The sequence below is a fragment of the Cricetulus griseus genome, chromosome 8, assembly GCF_003668045.3.
Source record: "Cricetulus griseus strain 17A/GY chromosome 8, alternate assembly CriGri-PICRH-1.0, whole genome shotgun sequence".
Taxonomy (NCBI): Eukaryota; Metazoa; Chordata; class Mammalia; order Rodentia; family Cricetidae; genus Cricetulus; species Cricetulus griseus.
In genome coordinates, this window is record NC_048601.1 from 3,491,639 (window position 1) to 3,510,237 (window position 18,599).

Genomic DNA, 18,599 nt, shown 5'->3' on the forward strand with positions numbered 1-18,599 from the left:
CGTGGTCTATCCCGTCTCCCCTTCGCCGGTTCCCCCTTTCACCCTATATACCTGCTGATTTTATTTCATGCGTACTCCATTGCCCTGTCTCAGCACTCTCCCTTCCCTTCTGTCTCTTTCTGTCTTCTCACAGTGCCCTCTACATTCACACCCGACAGACTGGCACATGCACACAGTTCAGTCTAGAGTCTGCAGAGAAGAGAAAAATGCAGTATTTGCTTATTTAGAGCTGCTTTATTTTTGGCTGTCATGAAGCTTCCCAGTTTTAAGTTATAGCTCACAAACAATATGAAGTGTTGCTGCCACCTTCCAGACCCTTTCTCAAGATTTACTTATTTATTATTTATTGCTAGGTGGATGTGATGAAGAACGCCTATAACCAAGGACTGGAGTGTGACCACGGGGACGAGGAAGGAGGGGATGACGGGGTTTCTCCCAAGGACGTTGGACACAACATCTACATTCTGGCCCACCAGGTACCACATTCTTATCAGCAAGTATCTTGCTTACCTGGTCATGGTGTCTCATGCAGATGCCTTATTATTGTATTTCTACCTTCTGGTGTCCTTATTTATTCAGCACCCACCCTCCTTGCTTTCAGTCAGAGAAAACAGTAAGTTGGCAGAATGCCCCATTGTGCAATTCAGGGTCCGCAAGGGAGCCATTGACAAGAAGAAGAGGCTTGGGAGAAAACTTCTGTGCCTGGAAGAAGTAAGCCTCTCACACCAGAGCCTCGAGAGAGGGAAGACAGGCTTCTGAGGAGGCAGGGTGTGAAGAGGTGGGTTAGCGGTATTCTATAACTTAGCCAGGGCTAGCCCAGAGAGAGCTCTGCGTTCAGTCATATTGACAAACTTTTAATAGAAGTCATTAGGCTTGCACCTCTCAGTCCTCCCCACTGGACTCCCGGAATTTATAAGTTAAGTCCTAAATTTCTTCAGAGTGGTGTTTCCGTTTCATTGCTGGTAAGTATTGATAAGCATTGCTTGGTAAGCCCAATTCCACAAACATGGTTGATTTTGAACTTGCATCATCTAACACAGACAGGTTTAAAATGTAAAATTCTAAATGTGCACACAGTGACTTGATTTTTGTTGCCAATGGCTCCATCATTTTGAGAGGATAAAGTTCAGGCTTTGAAAATGTCTCAAGCCTCTCCTGTCTGTTTTCCTACCCATCTTATCTGTTGATGAAATAGATACTGATTGATGGAGGTCAGATTGTGAAGGTTGCTCTTTGGACATTTCCTGTGCCCTCCACCTTCAGATGTTCACCTAATGGACATAAACTTGAATAATGTTTTTTACGTCTTCAAGGAAGGAATCCAGGTCTAAGAGCCCCACCACAGGACTGTTGCTCTTTTGTGATATAGTCAATACCTAGACATATGCAAGATTTTCATAGTCTGTCCATTCACAGCGTGAGGGCAGCCGAGTTACAGCTGTGGAGACAGAAAGGCATTTTAGGCCTTGAGGAACCAAAAGCCAAGCCAAGAGACAAGTAGAAGGAAGTGGGAAGGCGGATGTGGGAAAGTCCCATTTCAGAGAAAGAAAAGTCAGGCGACAGAGCTGATTCAAGCTAGGGGAAAAAAAAGAAGAGTAGAAAATGAACTTGAATGTGAACAGAAAGAAATAACCCTTAGGCTGAGAATTAAAATTGCAAGCCATGCCACAGGAACACAGTGACAGTTAGTGTGTCTGGGGCAGAGGGTTGCCTCGGAGTCTGTAACACCTTGGTGCGGGGAGGCAGTGAAGGTTGGGGCAGAGCGAGCAGCATTGGTGTTTTCTAAGAGGAGTCGAGCCCACCTGCACACTCTTCACTGGAAGCTGGTCTTCCCCTCTCGGCGAAGGCTGTCCCTCAGCATGGGCGAGCAGCTGCATGCTTCAGGCCTGGCCTTGTACATACGCCACAGGACATGAACCCCACAGTCAGGCTAAACCAACACAATTGCAGGTGTTGGATCCAAATCAACCCCCGTACCCTTGAAGTCTCGAGACACCAGCAGGAGAGTGGACAGCCAAACGTTGAAGTCAAGACTCACGTTTAGCTCAGCACCGTTTTAGTAGGTTGAGCATAGGAGTAGAAAATGCAGATGCTAGAGGTGGCCGTGGAGTGAAGGAAGGAGAACACACAGCTAGAGCAGAAGCAGAGAAGGCAGACTGAGGGCAGGGGAATGAAGACCCTGTGAGGGGCACTGAGTGTGGTGCATTTGAGCTGAGAACAAATACGTTCTTAGAGAGAAACAATGTGTTCAAAGACGAAAGAGCAGGAATTCAAGCCACCCAGGGGTCACCAGGGGTCAAAAACAACTTGCTGAGAGGAAGTGGGAGAGCAGCAGATTCGGAAATGGCTGGGGTCCCGTAGACGGCTCTTACCAAACTTCCTCCAGACACGACTTTGGAAAAGCAGAACAGCAGAACAGCAAGGATATGCTGTGTAGCTGCATAAGGGAAGCTAGGCTTGCAGAGAGAAGGACCAGGCTCAGAAAGGGAGCAAGTGGGCTCTGGACTGCTGGACTCATTGGCCTTGTGATTTATCCAAACAGGTCCCTCTTAGAATCAGAGATGCTGTAGGAGCAGACTCGAGACTCACAGAGGCACAGACATACAGACATACAGACACACAGAACCCTTCAGTGGTTCTGCTGGTGTGTGTAACTCGTCTTGTTCCCTTCAGTGATACAAGGTGTCATTCCCTCGTCAGCATGTGTGGTTTCCTTCTGGAATTAATTATACCACTCGTTTTCCTTGAGATGTTAGCAATTTTCACCCACATTGGTCTCTTTTGACTCTTCCATGTGTGGGTCCTATGGCTAGCTTTCGGCTGGAGTGTTATTTGGTTTCTCGGCCAGCTGTGTTCCTTGTGAACCTACTGTGCAAACAGCCCCTGCACAGAGGTACACATGAAATGCGTACAAGATGGCCAGCTGTTCCCTGGAGGGGACCAGTAGCTGTGCAGTACGGTGCCAGACCCAGGTCTGAGGTCACCTGCGGTGGGAGTGAGGCACTCAGGCAGCTGATGACCTTGCAGATTCTGAGTCTGCCCCTGCACAGCCCAGTCATGCGAGAACCGAGCTGCAGCTCCCTCCTCCTGACTTTACTACAATCGTCCTCTGCGCAGACAGTTTATTTTGGTGCCCGCAGACTTTCAGTTTTTGTTGTTAGTGCTTCTCGTGGCAGGGACAAGGTTCTGCTTTTCCACCGTGACATCCCTCTGGGCCCTTCCTGTGGTCAGGGTTACAAGAAGCCAACAGTGCTTCTTGTAATTGTCTTGTCTAATCTACATAAAACTATTAATACATCATGAAGGGAAATTTCTTCAGCTCTGATTTCTGCGGTGTTGTGCTGTGAATTTCCTTGCCACTCAGCAGTGCTTCCTGGCTCTGCCCTCCCCATCTCCAGGTCGCCTCTGCTCCCCATCCCTTCTCTGTCAGGGCTTCTCTTGAAGCAGTCACCACCCACCGTCTGGTACATTTCCCACCCCTCCGTAGAAGCTCGTCACGTGTGAAGCTACATCACCTCTTTAGCTCTATCAAACAATTCATCTTCTTGTCGTCTGAGTCTCTTCTTTTGACTCTCACCTGAAGTCAAATGTTTATGGAAAGGGCAGGGCATCTCGGCTCGTGCCTTTATAATCCCTAATCTCAGGAGGCTGAGGCAGGAGGACTGCTGTGAGTTCCAGGCCAGCCTAGGTGCTTGCATGAGACCCCCGTCTGAAAACACAAAATAACAGAAAGAGATACAAGAAATAAATGGATAAATGTTAGAGGCTTTGTGGGCAAGAAGATGCTTTAAATAGTAAATCAGTGGAAAGTAACAACGGTCACTTTAATTCGTTACACGAAAATCTTCTCAAAATGCAAGCTTTAAACTTTTTTTCATGAGCATTTTCCTGAATCAATACATGGCCTTTGAACATGTCATTTTAATGACTGCATAATTAGACATCATTTGAATGTTCTGTAATTTACTTAATCACTCCATATTGTTAAGTAATTAGGTTTCTAATATATTTGATATTACAAATTATGCTGTGATTAACACCCTCATACATTAATCTTTGTCCACCATGCTGATGGTTTTCCTAGGGTAATTTTCAAGAAGTTTAATTACTGGGTCATAGGAACTACTCTATACCTCTTGATATACATTGCAAAATTACTTTCCACAGTGCGTGATGGTTCTTATGCTGTTGAACCCTAAACTTCATGTCATTGCAAGAAAATTCTTTCCTGAACTGATAGCGTCTGGAATATATCTCTCAGTCCACAGACTCCTGTTGACTATGTCTGTGTGTGAGATGCAAATGGAGATCTCATTTGTAGTCACTTCCTTAGAGTGATTGCCACCTTCCTAACACTGCAACACTTTGATACAGTTCCTCTTGTTGTGGTGGCCCCCAATGATGAAACTATTTTCATTGCTACTTCATAACTGTAATTTTTGCTACAGTTATGAATTATAATGTAAATATCTGGATTTTTTGATGATCTTGGATGACCTCTGTTAAAGGGTCATTTGACTCCCTGTACATTCTTTGGTCCTTTGATCATTTGTATTTCTCCTGTGGATTACTTGAAGGTGTATTTATCTTTTATCAGTTCTCCTTTGCCTTACAGAATTTTAATTGAGGATCATAACCATTCATCCATCATATTGATTGTATCTATTTTCCAATTCATTGACCTTTCAGTGTTTTAATATCCCCTTTGTCCATAACCTTAAATCTTTTAGACACTTCCCTGGGGTTTCTTTGAGCACATAATGAGTTCAACTTTTGTATTTAATCATGTAGTTTTCTATCATCATACATGGATGTTTGGGGCTTGTAGCAGTCTTCCTGCCTCAAGTTTCCAGTTGCTCTGATCGTGTGTGTGTGTGTGTGTGTGTGTGTGTGTGTGTGTGTGTGTGTGTGTGAGCACCTGCACGCACACGTGTGTGCATGTATGTGTGCATGTGTGTATACCACCATGCCCAGCTGAGGTGGTAGGTTCTGGTTCTAACTCTTCTCAGAAGGCACATTCTGAGTTTTGATCAGGGTCTGTGGTAGCCCTGTGCAGGAATGTAGAGAATGGAAGCTTTTGGAGAAGCTATGAAGGCCAGAGTCTAGATGAACCTGAGACTCATGTGTGTGAGTGACCTGGATCAGGGCAGGCCTGGGCTGTCTGACCCTCCTCTCGGGAGAAAGAAGCTGGTATGCACCTCCATCGGGTCCCAGCCCCGGTCGGTGTTCTACTCCTTCCAGCACTTCAAAAGAAGCCTGAAGTTTGAATTTTTCTAAAATCATGAAATCTAATCTTTAAAAGTTGGCAACTTATTTAAAAAATGTAAAGTCACGGAGCAGGCCAACCTAGCTGGAATTAGGTTACCACGGGTAGAACCTAGGATACACATTCCTGCTTGAGTTGTGTAGATGGAGTGAAGCTGTCTGGCTTCCAGGCACCTTGACACTCTCACAATGCAGTAACAGCGACAGGTGAGCATTGGGACAATTTGCACGCTGACTAGGAACAGTGGAGGAGAGACAAACACGGGGCAATTAGCAGACCATGGTAGCAGCCATGCACTGATGGGAATAGGGTGTGGTAAAGCTGGAGATGAGACCATCTGGAGGGCTTTCTCTGAGGATTTGAAACTGGAGTGGAGTCTAAGGGAAAAAACACAAGTACATGAAATAGAGGGTGACTTACAAGGCACCATTCAGTGGCTTCTGAATGGCAAGAGCTCAGTGTGTCTACAGGGAGAAAATAAGACCTGGCTAGCTGGTCTACCCCATCTAGCTACTGACACTTGAGTATTGGTCCCATTCAGTTCATTTTGGGTTCGTTTATCACAAAGTAGTGATTATTGGTCTCTTCCTAAGTCAGGCATCATGCTAGTTGCTGAGATGAAAAGGTAAATCAAGAAACTCCCAAGAAAGCAAATTCTGGAAGGAGAGGGGGATGGGAAACTTCCATGATTAAAGATGCTGTGTTGAAATGGAAAAAGTGCAGGTTGTTTGCACTTGGCAGTCAGGAGCGAGGGAAGAGGATGGTTGAGGCAGAGAGATCTGCTTCAGTGAGAAGGCAGCATAGAGTCTAGAGAGGGGCATTGTGCTCAGGACTCTGCACAGGGTCTCCATCCTGTCCACTTAGACCTTTATGTGACAAAGACTACAGTAATTGGAACCACGTGGACATCGCTGAAATGGAATAACCAGCCATAGGCACTTAAGGAAGGTCATGCACATGAGAGAAGGGTTGGAGAGTGAAGAAGTGACTAGGAAATGAAATGCTCTCGGGCTTGGGACTTGGTAGTTTATGTGTAATAATTAAAATCCAAATATAGACGCTTTTTCTATTATCATTGTTACTGTGATAATTCCTGTCATCAGAGTGCAGCACTAATACCCTCTGATGCTGACAAGACACCCTTTCTCTTTTCTTTCTTATTCCCACATCAGTATGGCTCCTTGCAGCAGTGGATACTCACAGAGAGTTCTGAGGAATAACTCGTCACAGCAGGCACATGTGTTCACGGTGTTTTTATGGAACGTAAGAACTAAGAATAGGCATTGGGCAGTCAGGGATCTCACTTACCCAGTACTGATGGCTTATTTTCATTTTATAGACCACTCTTGGCCAGTCTTTTCACATAGCTCAGTGTAGACAGGGCTTGGCACTGTCTTCCCTCTTGCTGAGCAGTTTTCTTACTTGTGCCAATGATACCACCCTTCTCTTGAGCCAATAGTTGTCATCTCCTGCCATTGCCTCCCCTACCTCCTGCATAAATTGTACACAATTGTCTTTTTTTTTTTCTGTTTTTGCATTGTTGTATTCCTCATGTTCACCCAAACCACATTTTTACATTTGTGGTAGATAGTGATTTGATGTGAAGGGTTTTGCACAGGCTTGTGTGTTTGAAGACTTCATCTCCAGGTAGTGCTACTGTTTGTAGGAGGTTGTAGAACCTGTGGGAAGTGAGGTCTAGCTAGAGCAAGTGCATCTCTTAGAGAGTGGACTCTGGAATTTTATAACCTTCCATACTTGCTGTCCTGTCTCTGTTTCTTGATCCATCCAGAAGTGAGCAAGCAGCCTTGTGGTCCTGCTGCTATAACTGCAGCTACTCCAGCCACCATGCCTTCCCCACTGTGTGGACTGTACGCTCAAACCATGCAGCAAAATAAATCCTTCCTTCAGTTGTTACCTATCAAGTATTTGATTGGCCACAACACTGAAGCAGAGTAGTTAATAAATGCTGTGCACACTAGTAGAATTACTTCCGGTTATTTTCTGCGTATTAAATTGTTTACGCTTGCCTGGTTGTTTGTTCGTGTGCAATTATTCATGCATAGTTAATTGTTTGTGCTCATTGGCTTCTGCACACTTGATTCTTCCTGCATCTTTAATTGCATCTTTAATTAATTGCTTATACATATTCAGCTGCGCACGTTCAATTGTTTGTGTACATTTAACTGTTTATGCCTTGGATATTTAATAAATAGGAAACTCACAAATATGGGTAGTCATGAGTTCTCTCTCTCTCTCTTTTAAAGAAAATTTCAAAAACAAAGTAAAATGAGAGGAAAAAAAAAAGCTTGGATATGTTAGATTTAAATCCTTTTAATAAGCACGAAATACCTTTCACTGAGCATCTAAGAGTCTTGGGTTACCTCTGAATTCGTAGTTAGCAGAAGCAATAAAAATACACAAAAGTAGAAGTGGGATAAAATTGGACTCTAATTTTGAGCCGGGTGGAAGGACTGTAAAGCCAAGCTCAGGAGGAGCAGTTATGTTTGGCTTACTGGCCGCCTTTTTGTTAGGTTTCTGTGCCGTGGTTATCAGAGCACTCACCTGAAGTCCAGCAACAGAGCAGCTGTGGCTAAGTGCCTGGCTCCTCTTCTCCCTCACACCCATGCTGACTTCAGCTATATCCACAGGATTCAAAGTCTCCTGGGAGCTGATGCAGGTCTTTAACCTCAGCAAGTGGGGGGGGAATCGCCCTGGAGTCCACTGCCCAGCCACCCCAGCTGAACTAAGGAGCTCCGGACTCTGCAAGAGAAGCTGCTCAAAATATGATGTGGGGAGCAGTGGATGAAGACCCCTGATGATGGTCTTTGGCTTCCACGTGTGCACATGTATGTGTGAGCACATTGGATGCACGCACCCATAGGGACATGTGCTTATACCCTCCATTCACGAAGTCCGTTAGGAGTGCCGGAGATATCAGAGAGTTGTATGTTGTCGTTCCCATTCCAAAAGGAAAATGCCAGCATTTTGGCAGCATATTTCAGCCACTTGGATTGTCACTTGGTGCTAACCAAGGCACTCTGGGGAGGGGTGGAGGCAGCAGACGGGTAGGTGTGGCTTTGCTGCTTCTCGCCCTGGGATACTTGGTTATGCCGATGTTTTCTAGATATCTGATAGTCTTCATTAAGCCACTTGCCCCTTAAAAAATCCATTTCATTGCTGCAATTGCTCGAGCTGTACTCATTTCAAGGGCTACGCATATAAAATATTCTAAATACCCTGAAATCAGTGGAAGTGTGTATATCACTCAGACTGCCTCAAGTGTGCCCCTGGGGACAGGAGCAGCTCACCTCTTCCCAGCCCCGGCCTTCCGATGCTAATGTGTAGTAATCAGCATGGCTTCATTTACTTTATTTGCAGAAGCGGAAAGAGGGGTTTGTAATTGGATCCGTAACTTCCATCACTAATACCTCTGAAGGGTGTTGACTAACTTACCATTATCATCACTTGTGGGAAGTAGAAACACAGCTGTATTTGTCAGCTCACAGAAGCACAAGCAGCCTGGTAACATGTCAGCAGAAACGTGGTGTAGCCGCTGCCCCCCCCCCCGCCCCCGTGGGTTGTTCTGTCCTCTGTCAGGGCTGCACAGATTTTCCGACTTCAACTTTCATCCATAAAAGCAGTGTAGGCTCCTGTGAGCTTTGTCTGCAGGCCAAAGTGTCTTTAGTCACGGTGGCTCTTCTGATGGGTTTCATTACCTTTTAAATCATGTATTGGCCTAACTAACTGGCTACCAGATATTCGTGTTTGTATACACCTCGCCTGCTTGCAATGGATTTGAGGTTAAGTGAGAGATGCCTGTGCGTAATTGAACTTTTAAAATAAGAACTCAGAAGCCCTGGGAGGGAAGATGATCTAAATGTTCAATGAGCTGTCACTGATACACTTTCTGCTTGCCAGTGCTGGGTGGAGCTGTGGCTAACACAGAGTTAAAAATAATGTGCTGTACTGTTTGTTAGTGAGCGTCTTTTACTGGTGTTGGAAAGGAATCGAAGTGAGAGCATACTCTCTGTTTCTCAGTCCTCTGACAGGATCGATATCACTTCCCAGTTGTAATCAAGAGTCAGCAAACAGGCTGGAGAGATGGCTCAGGCTGTTGATAACATGCTTGCTGAACAAGTGCAAGGAACCAGTTCAGATCCTAGTTGTCGGGGAAAAGGGGCCGGCCAAGGAAACACACCCTGAGCAGAACCAAAGAAACACACTTTGGCCCTGGAATCAGAGCCAGTGAAAGAAATACACCCTGGCCCTAAAACTACAGCCAAAGGCTAAAAGGGACCAGAGAAAGAAACACACTTAGGCCCTGTGCAGAAAACTAACCAATCTCTGAGTAGGAGATCTAGCCATCCTAAGCTCAGGGATTGAAATCTGACCAATCCCTACCCTGGAAATCTCCCTGGAAAAACTCCACCCCTAAGAATCCCTGTATAAACCCTGTGCCTGTTCAGCTTCTGGCCATTTGGGCTGCTCAGCTGTCCTCTGCCACCCTGGCAGAGGGCAGTCACTCTCCTGGATTCTTCCCTCCCAATAAATCTCTTGAATGAGGTTTGGGTGAGATGTTCTTTTCTAGGAGCAGAGACGACCTTGGGCGGAGTGGAGTGAAGCAGGGTTGTAACACTTGTCATTGCCCGGGGAAACCTTCCCCTGGCTAAGCAGAGTTGTTACACTCTGCTCTCCAGGATCTGGAGCCCAACTGGCCGAACTGACCAGGAAACCCTCTCCTGCCAGAGCAGAGCTGACACATCTGGGGAAGCCTTTCCCTGAAGCAGGGCAGTAAGCTGCTATGCTTACTGTGACCTGTGGTATTCCTTGGCTCCCGAGTGCCAGAATACCTTTCCATCAGAGCTGTAACACTCAGTATTCTGTGACTCCCAAGTGCCAGAATTCATCCCTGTCCATCCCATCCGATCTGTCAGAATGCTTACACCAGTCCCCACCTAAAAAGCTGTAATCTTAGTGCAGTAATTAGAATGAGATGCCCCCATAAGTCTTGGGCATTTGACTACTTGGTCCCCAGTTGATGGTTATTGAGGGGGATTAGGAGACCCTTGGCCTTGCTGGAGAAAGTATGCCACTGGGGGCAGGCTTTGAGGTTTCAAAAGACCATCTCAAATTAGCTCTCTCTGCGTCCTGTTTATGGTTCAAGATATGAACTCCCCTCTTCTGCTCTGGCTGCCTGCCACTGCCTCCTGCACCCCACCATCGTGAACCCTAACCCTCTGGAACTGTGAGCCCCAAGTAAACCTTCATTCTGCAACAATAGAAAAATTACAGAATATGCTGAGCACTGAGGAGGCAGAAACAGGAGGGGCCCCAGAGCTGACTCAGGTTTGAGGCGTGATTCTTGACTGTCACTGGTGCCTAGTACTGTGGTGGAAACTGTGACACCTGGGGCTTTTAAGTGAGTGACTACTACTGTCCACAAGTGCTGCAGATGACTGGGGAGGTCGTGGGGAGGTGTGACTAGATCTCCGTGGTGGTTATGGGCTGATACAGTTTAGTTGAGCAATAAGAAGAGTTCTTATGTCACCTGTTTATGTACGAGTGTGCATATGTGCAGGAGTTGTGGTTCACACGAGAGGAGGTGAAGGGACAGCTGTATGAGTGGATTCTCTCCTTGTACCATGAGGACTCTGGGGACCAAACTCAGATCATCAGGTTTGATGGCGTCCTGCCTTCTGTGGGCCTCAGAGGCAGATGTTTTTGTCAAACAGAAAGCGTGTTCGGAATAAGAATAAAGGATGATATTTACCGGGCTGTGTGTGGAAGGTCAGTCTCCTAGGACCTGAGATGGCAATGTGAAATGACGGGAGTGGGTGGGGGAGAGTGGGGTGGGGGGGGCGTCTTACCAACTTGTGAAGGACTAGATAGGGAAGAATCCACACGAATAGAATGCTCGTCTCAACGCACCACGCACACGGTTCACTCTTCCCCAGCGTGCCCAGTTCTTACTAACATGACCTATAGTTAATGGAACGATAATGGTTTTGTAAAACATTAAGCATCACAAAAAACCGGTGCAGGCATATGCTTCAGAAAATACCCACCAGCCCCAAAGCATCGTCAGGTCAAGTCTTTTCATGGTTACTGTTGTCTGAATCCTAGTTTATATCCTGGTGTCACTCAACATCTATTCAAAGGTAAGTCTGTGATAACCGAACCCAAGAGCACACTTAATTAGTCAACGTATAAGTGAAGGAAAACACTTTAATGTCAGAGCATCAGGTGATATTCTTTATGCATCTGTGCATGTGTGCGTGACTCTGAAACATACAGCAATATGCTGCATATGTGTTTATGTGTGTGCATGCATGGATCTGTCTAGAGCAGCGTTCTCTGTGTGTCTGTGTGTAGGTGTACCTGCCTACACTGTTTGCTGATTATCTGCCTTTTGTAACTCAGATGTAAATGAAGATTGTTTACGACTACACAGCCGACTTTCCATCCCGAACACTCTCTGTGGACATGTGAAGGGTGAGATGTCAGGACAGAGTCCAGCTGACATTCTTTCTGTTGATAGATCCAGTGATAGAATTTTAAATGTCTCAAAATAGCTTTTTTCTGTTATAACAGCCAAAGAGAGTTGTATGGGTATTCGAGCCTTATTAATTAGCCACAACTTGGCTCAACTCTGGTCTTCTGTGTCTGTTGATCAGTTTGGGCTTCAGAATTACTTAAAGGGGCACAGAAAGGCACCAGGTCATTGCAATAGAACAATACTAGATACCGGATGGTAAACTGTTAAGTTAAAGAAAGCAACCCCTCAGATTAAAAAAAAAAAAAATCCCTGGATCATGTCACACCCAAGAGACTGACTGAAATTATGCAGTATGGAAAACTGTGGTAAGCCCCTGGGTAAGATTTTTGTTATCAATGAAAGAGGCTCCACTTTAGAGATAATTAAATTGATGATTTCAAGGTATGTAGTTCGCTCATCTGTCTGTATCATATACATACATACGTACGTACATAAATACGTATGTGTAAGTTTTTGACAGCTGTGTAAGGCCTGTAAACCACTATGTGCCACTCTGGGGGTGGGGGCCTTCCAGTGTCAGCCAGTAAATGTCTGGCTGTGAGGCTTGTGAGGCCATGCTGACGGCTGCACACACTGCACTCTGCAACTCCAGTACAGAAGCAGCCTGGACACGTAAACAAGCCGGTCTGCTTGTGTTTACCAAGTGAGACTTCATTTTATGAAACAGGTGGCAGAACAGATTTTACCCAGGAGGGTTGTTTGCCAAAGCCTGCTGTAAATGGCTTTTATAATCTTCACGGTTTCCCATGCCCCATATTTGAAATAGCCTGCTCATAATGGGCTGGGCCTACACAGTGGCTCAGCAAGAAAGCCTCTTACCCCCAGCCCAATGACCCGGGTTCAACCCCCAGGACTCACTGATGTTAGGAGAGAACCAACTCCCACAGGTTATCCTGTGACTACCATGCTCTGTGACACATGTGTCCCAGCCCCATAAATAAATACGTAAGTATAAAGAATGAGAAAAAATGGGCTATATTTTCTCTTTTCATTTTTTTCATCCTTTAGTTTTTATTTTTTGGCTCAGGCTCTCATGTGGCCTGATCTTGCCTGAACTTGTTATGTAGTCAAAGTTGGATTTGAACCTCTTAACCTTCTTGCCTTCATCTGTAGAGTCTTGGGATTATAGCTGTGTGTTGCTATGCCTGGATGTATACATTTATAATTTAAAAAGTAAAATATGAGTATGTGTTTGTGAGTGAGCATGTGTGTCTGAGTGCCTGAGTATGGCCCACGGAGCCAGAGGTATGTGGTTACAGGCAGTCGTGAGTCCACCCACATAGGGGCTAGAAATAGAACTCAAGTCTTCTGGAAGATCCAATGTGCTCATAATTGCTAAGCCATCTCTCCAGTGCATAGTTCTAAATTTTAATTCACTTTGCTTTCTTCTTTGTTGTTGCTGATGGTGCTGGGGATTGAACCTAAGGAGTCAGAGGCATGCGAGGCAAGCGGAATGCCGGTGCCCTTCTCTTTGCGTGTAATCCTGTAACACCACACACAAGTAGAGACACACACGAGTCACGCTTTTAGTAGAAGGGAAAGGAAGGCGTTAGAGGTGAGCTTCCTATTACTTTGATGAAGCATGACCATAAGCAACTCGTGGAGGAAAGTATTTATTTTGCTTACACGTCCACACCACAGTCTTACCACTCAGGAAATCGGTGTGGGAACTCCAGGCAGGAGCTGAAGCAGAAGTCATGCAGGGGCGCTGCTCACTGGCTTGCGCCTCCTTGTTTGCTCAGCCTCTTTCTTCTACACCCCAGAACCACCCACAGTGGGCTGGCCCCTCCCCTAGCACTCACTAATTAAGAAAATGCATCAAGGACCAATCTGGTGGAGTCATTTCCCCAACTGAGGGTTTGGCTCCCTCTGGTACCAACTTGACATAAAACTAGCCAGGACAAGGACCTTATAATTTCACAGTTGTGTGATTTACACATTATGTGGACAGTGGACTCTGACACTAAACGAGGACCCACTAAGTATATAACAGGGCAGACAGGTGTGTGCTACCCATTGGGCCAAGAAGATGGATGAGTCCACTGTGAACCAGGGATGGCACTGAATCAGGCAGAGTAGAAGCAGGAGGTCCAGGCTCAGCACAAACCAAAGGCATTGGGCAGGCCAAGGCCGTTTCTCGCTTATGCCTGACATGAACTTGGGAAACAGTGCAAAGCAAACGTGGGGTGCTCAAATGGAGTCAACTCCAATTCCTGGATTCTGTCTGCTGAGACTTGGGTTGGATCTTAGGCCATCCAGGGTATTTTTATTTAACGTGTATACAAACCAGAGTTTGTTTTTTTTTAAACCCTTCTCTGGATTTCTGCCCCTTTCATCTTCCTTCTTTCAATGCCTGATAGGTCAACCACCTGGCCACACAAGGCTCTTCCCAGTCTTTCTCTCTTTGTGCTTTCCTCTCCCGGGCATCGCCCCCTCCCGACTGCTGCCTGCTTTCCCTCTGCTCCCTCTCCCCCCCCCCCACCGCCTCGTCTCAGAAGCTTCGGAACTTCATCTCCATTTATCAAGATATTTACCTGATAACAAACAAACAAATAAGCAGAAGCTCACAGTGAAAGAAATAAAGGAATCCCATCTCTCACAGCTTCTGCTCGTGTTCTCCTTGGCCCTGTAGAGCAACAAGATTCCACAGCGTTGGAAGACGGTCAGAGACATCAGGTAGCGGAGTGGGCGGCCTCAGGTCTAGAGCACGTGCTAGTCTTACTTAGGGTTTTAGACTCCTTGCCCTTTCTGGCTTCTCCTCCAGGACCTGACATTTTCATTTCCTGTAGGCGGGAAGCCTAAGGAGGAAAGGAAACTGACTTGCTCTGAAGTCCCCATCGCCAGCTGATTTACTAACTGGGAATACGCTAGAGAAAGTGCAGGTGACCTGGGGCTTGGACAGCTCCTAGGGAAAGAGCTGGCTGTTGGCCGACGATGTGATCTGAGCCTGGAGGTGGAAAAGCTGAGTAGAACAGAGCAAAGGGCTTGGTTCTAGGCTGTGGGTGTTTAGGAGCCAATGGGACACAGGACAAAGGAATATCAGAAGACGGCTCTGTGCTTCATTCTTGGCAAGAGAAGCTAGGCTTGAGTATTAAGGTTACAGACATGCCTATAGATGGTGTTTGAAATTGTGGTGGTGATTAGACTTCCTAGCAAAGCACCTGGAATGAAGCAGGTAAAACCAAGACTGAAAACCCAGAGTGATTTCAAACGCCAAAGGCGGGCTAAAGGGGGGGGGGCAGGAGGAAAAGGACCCCCGGGGGATGGCTGGGAAGGAGAGGTCTGAGACAGTGGGGTACAAACAGGGGAGCTGTGAGGCTCAGCAAGTTTGGACAACTGGCCCTGAAGTACCTGGTGAGGAAGTGCACACCTGGCTTTGACATGCAGCATTCCTGTGACAGGGCAGGCAGTCTGTGTTGCAGGCTCATTCCCAAACTGGACCATAATGAGCAGGGGAGCTGAGGGGCTTAAAATATCCATGCCAGCATTCCTGGAGTCTCTTCATACCGGTGTTCCCTTAGGCCAGTGGCATTACCTAAAGACAAACAGTAAAGAGTTACGTAGACACACTCAGAGGGTCCAGTGTGCAAGAGCCGATCTCTGCCCTTGCCAGGGGTTGTCTCTGTGAGTCTCCACTCTGTGTGGTGCTCTGTATCTCTCATCTATGGCACATGCTTTGGACTCACAATTGTGCTAATTAAATGGGCTTGGGAGTTGCACTGAGGCTTCCCACTCACGTGTTTGAGATAAAGCAAGAGGAGAGAAGCATGGCTGTCCAGGGGCTCGTTAGAGCAGGAAAGAGCTCAGACTCGCCTGGGGTCCACATGCTAAGTGGGTGCAACAAGAGGACCCAAGGTGAGCTGCAAAAGGGATAAAGAAAGGTGTCTGAGTGGCTGGCTTTCACAGAGCGCCATTTCTGTGGGCTGGCTTTCCTTGTCCATTCCTCCTCATCGACCCCTGTTTTTATTGATTCTATCCTCCATTCAGAAGCCCCCCTTAGCTTGCTTTCCATCATAGTTGATCACTCCCACCTGTTTAACAACCAGTTTAGGCACACACATCCAGAGCATCTCCATGGTTTAGGGCGTGAGTGGGGCCGGGCAGCCAGGCCCTTCCTGGCTTCTCCCCTGGACTTGACATTTTCCCATTTCCTGTTCCTGTAGGCAGTAGACCTGAGGTACTGAGGAGGAAGGAAATTCAGTCTTGTAATTCTCCCCCACCTGTCCCTAGGTTACTCAGGGCCCCTCCCTCAGTGAATGTCATGTCCTATAAGCAAAAGACTAGGACGATACCCATGTTTTCTTGGGCCCACCCACCTCCCTGGCCAGCCCAGCCAGCCTCCCATCAGCTCTACTACCCTCCAGCAGCCTCTGAACTCTGTTTCCACTTTAGTTCCTTTCCAGTCCACTCTCCCTAAAGAAGTCAAATGCCACCAGCGACGCCCCGTACTCTGGCTAATGGAGGTATGCACCGTCTGGCTTTGGATACCCATCATGGTTGTGCTCAAAGTACTTGGCATTTGCACCAAGTCTCACTGGCCGTCAGTGAGTCTTTGGGATTCATATTAACGTGATGCTCTCGGTAGCTCCACCTACAGAGAAGAAAGTTGGAGTACAAAGGAGCGACAGCTTTTGCCCGTGGTCATTTGACCCTGGGTCTTCTCAGAGCCTGTGGTGCTAACTGGACTCTTGACCCACCTCTGTCCCATTGCTCTTCAAAAACCACTTACTCCGGGATCTGACCACGTCCTTCACAACTGTTTGGTCCTTGTCACTGTGGTCTCTGGTGGACTGTAGCCTCAGGCTTTGTTCTTCCTGCTTCTGTTCACATGTGCACCCCAAACTTTCCCTGACACAGTAGCCACAGTGAACCCCAACAAAGAGATTATGTCATGCCCAGGCTAACCCTGGTCTCAGCACCTTCTGACACTCATTTCTTAGCAAAAGTCTTGTTTCTGCCCCCCCCTCCCTTCTCTCCTTCTTTCCAAGTGTTTTAGAGACAGACTAAGTAGCCCAGCTGGCCTCAGGCTCATGTCCATCCTCCTCCTCTCAGCCTCCCAATGCAGGGATTTCAAGTGTATGTTGTCACATGTGGCTTAAAAATCAAATATATGTAGTCTTGAAAGCCTTGTTGTGTGACCTGGGCCCCAGTCTGTGCCTTCGGCAGTTTCTGCCTCACTTTCTCTGCTCAGGATACAGAGCTGTGCTCTGAAACCACAAATTGTAGCCATGGTTTGTGTCTTTTGAGCTTGCTACTGTTCTGTTCTGTTACATTTTCAGGAAAATGATCCCTGATGATTTGATTTTAAATGGCAGCCTCTGTTCCACGCTCTCAGCTTTCTTCTTTCTTGGCCCCCTGATAGGTCCATTGTCCTGTGTGTTTGTGGGGAGTTCCTGGAAGGCAGGGTTTTTGTCTTTTCACTCTCAGACCCCATCAGAGGTAACTTCGCTCACACCAGAGGCTAACCAGAGTGCAGAAGTGAGGCTGGAGAACCAGGCACTTAGTCCACAGTCACCTGCTTTTAAAGGAGATCTTTTGAAATTGGATTAGAATAAGAGGAATTTTTACATTTGCATATGAATAGTTTGTGGATCTGATAATGTTAAAACTCACGTTCCATGTATGGATAATCAATGATCTCATTATGTCATAACAAGGAAATTTATACTACAGGTAACATCTTTGTCCAAAGTACCTGTGTGCGTGCATTCAATATCTGTATGGTTAAATGTCATCCTCACTGGTGCATTTTTCTAAATGAGTTTGTCTAAATTTTCTTTCTTCCCCTCCTTTCTCTCCTGCCGGCCTCTGCTCTTGTTTGCAAGCTGGGACCCTCAACCTTCAGAACGGTCAGGTGCCTTCTGGTAACTGAGTAAGCGCCTCCACTCTCTGAAACTTTCTGGCCTCTTTCCAGTTCTGCTAGACTGCTGAGGCCTTTCCAAGAGCTGAGATTCACCCTGCCCTTGCTTGCTCCATTGCCGGGCAGGGGCTTGTTGCAACACAGAGTTCATTTGAGCAATAATCTCTTTCTTTACAAACCACTGCATGAACACAAGCTGACCTTTCTAGTAGCTGTTCCTTAGTTAAACAGAGACAGCGGTGGCCTGATAGTGCTAATCTGCTGTAGCTCAGGAATAGAGGAGAAATATTCACAGGGCGGGAGGGAGGGCCCCTCTCTCAGTGCCTCCGACTCCACCCAGGCTTTACATCTGGCTAATCTGTGCACTTCACATTGCTTCTGAGCCTGCCAGTGGTTTTGTGGAGCACTGTAGGAATCGCCACTATAATTTCAAGCCTCTAATTAACACAGCTGGCAGTGGCTTTGCCAAGACTATGAGCAACTGACTCAGTCTTCCAGGAGGAGGTCTGGTAGATAGGAGCTGATAGGAGCTGGAGAGGAATCCTGGGCTCTTCACTGAGCAAGGGAGTTTGCCCAGGGTGTGTGGAGCAACAGTAGCTGCATCCTCCAGAAGCCCTCTGTGGTGTGTTGTTTGCCGGTGTCACAGCAAGGCAATCGGCCTTAAAAAGGTCAAGTGACTTGAACGTGTTCTCGTGAAAGATCGGTGGGACCAGCATAGTCACTCATCCAGCTGTCACTCTGCCTGCACAGTTGTGATTCGTCAAAATCTCAGCTCCTTCTGAAGGCGGTGTCTCCACCTCCCGGTTCCTTGCCCTAAAGGATGCACAAAAATTGCCAGGAGAATGAGAACGCCTTTGACAAGAGAAGCAGGAATTCATTCTTCCTGGTTTCTTTACCATCTCAAGAAATTACTGCTT

General features: G+C 46.7%; 1 protein-coding gene across 4 annotated transcripts in view; it reads left to right on the forward strand.

The window, feature by feature from the left end:
* Itpr2 (inositol 1,4,5-trisphosphate receptor type 2) overlaps window positions 1-18,599 on the forward strand; it is a 414,122-nt gene that overhangs the window by 295,554 nt on the left and 99,969 nt on the right. For all 4 annotated transcript variants that reach the window (XM_027430112.2, XM_035448791.1, XM_035448792.1 and 1 more), the window contains one exon: window positions 354-476. In XM_027430112.2, the coding sequence (XP_027285913.1) occupies window positions 354-476 (123 nt within the window). The remainder of the gene's footprint in view (window positions 1-353; window positions 477-18,599) is intronic.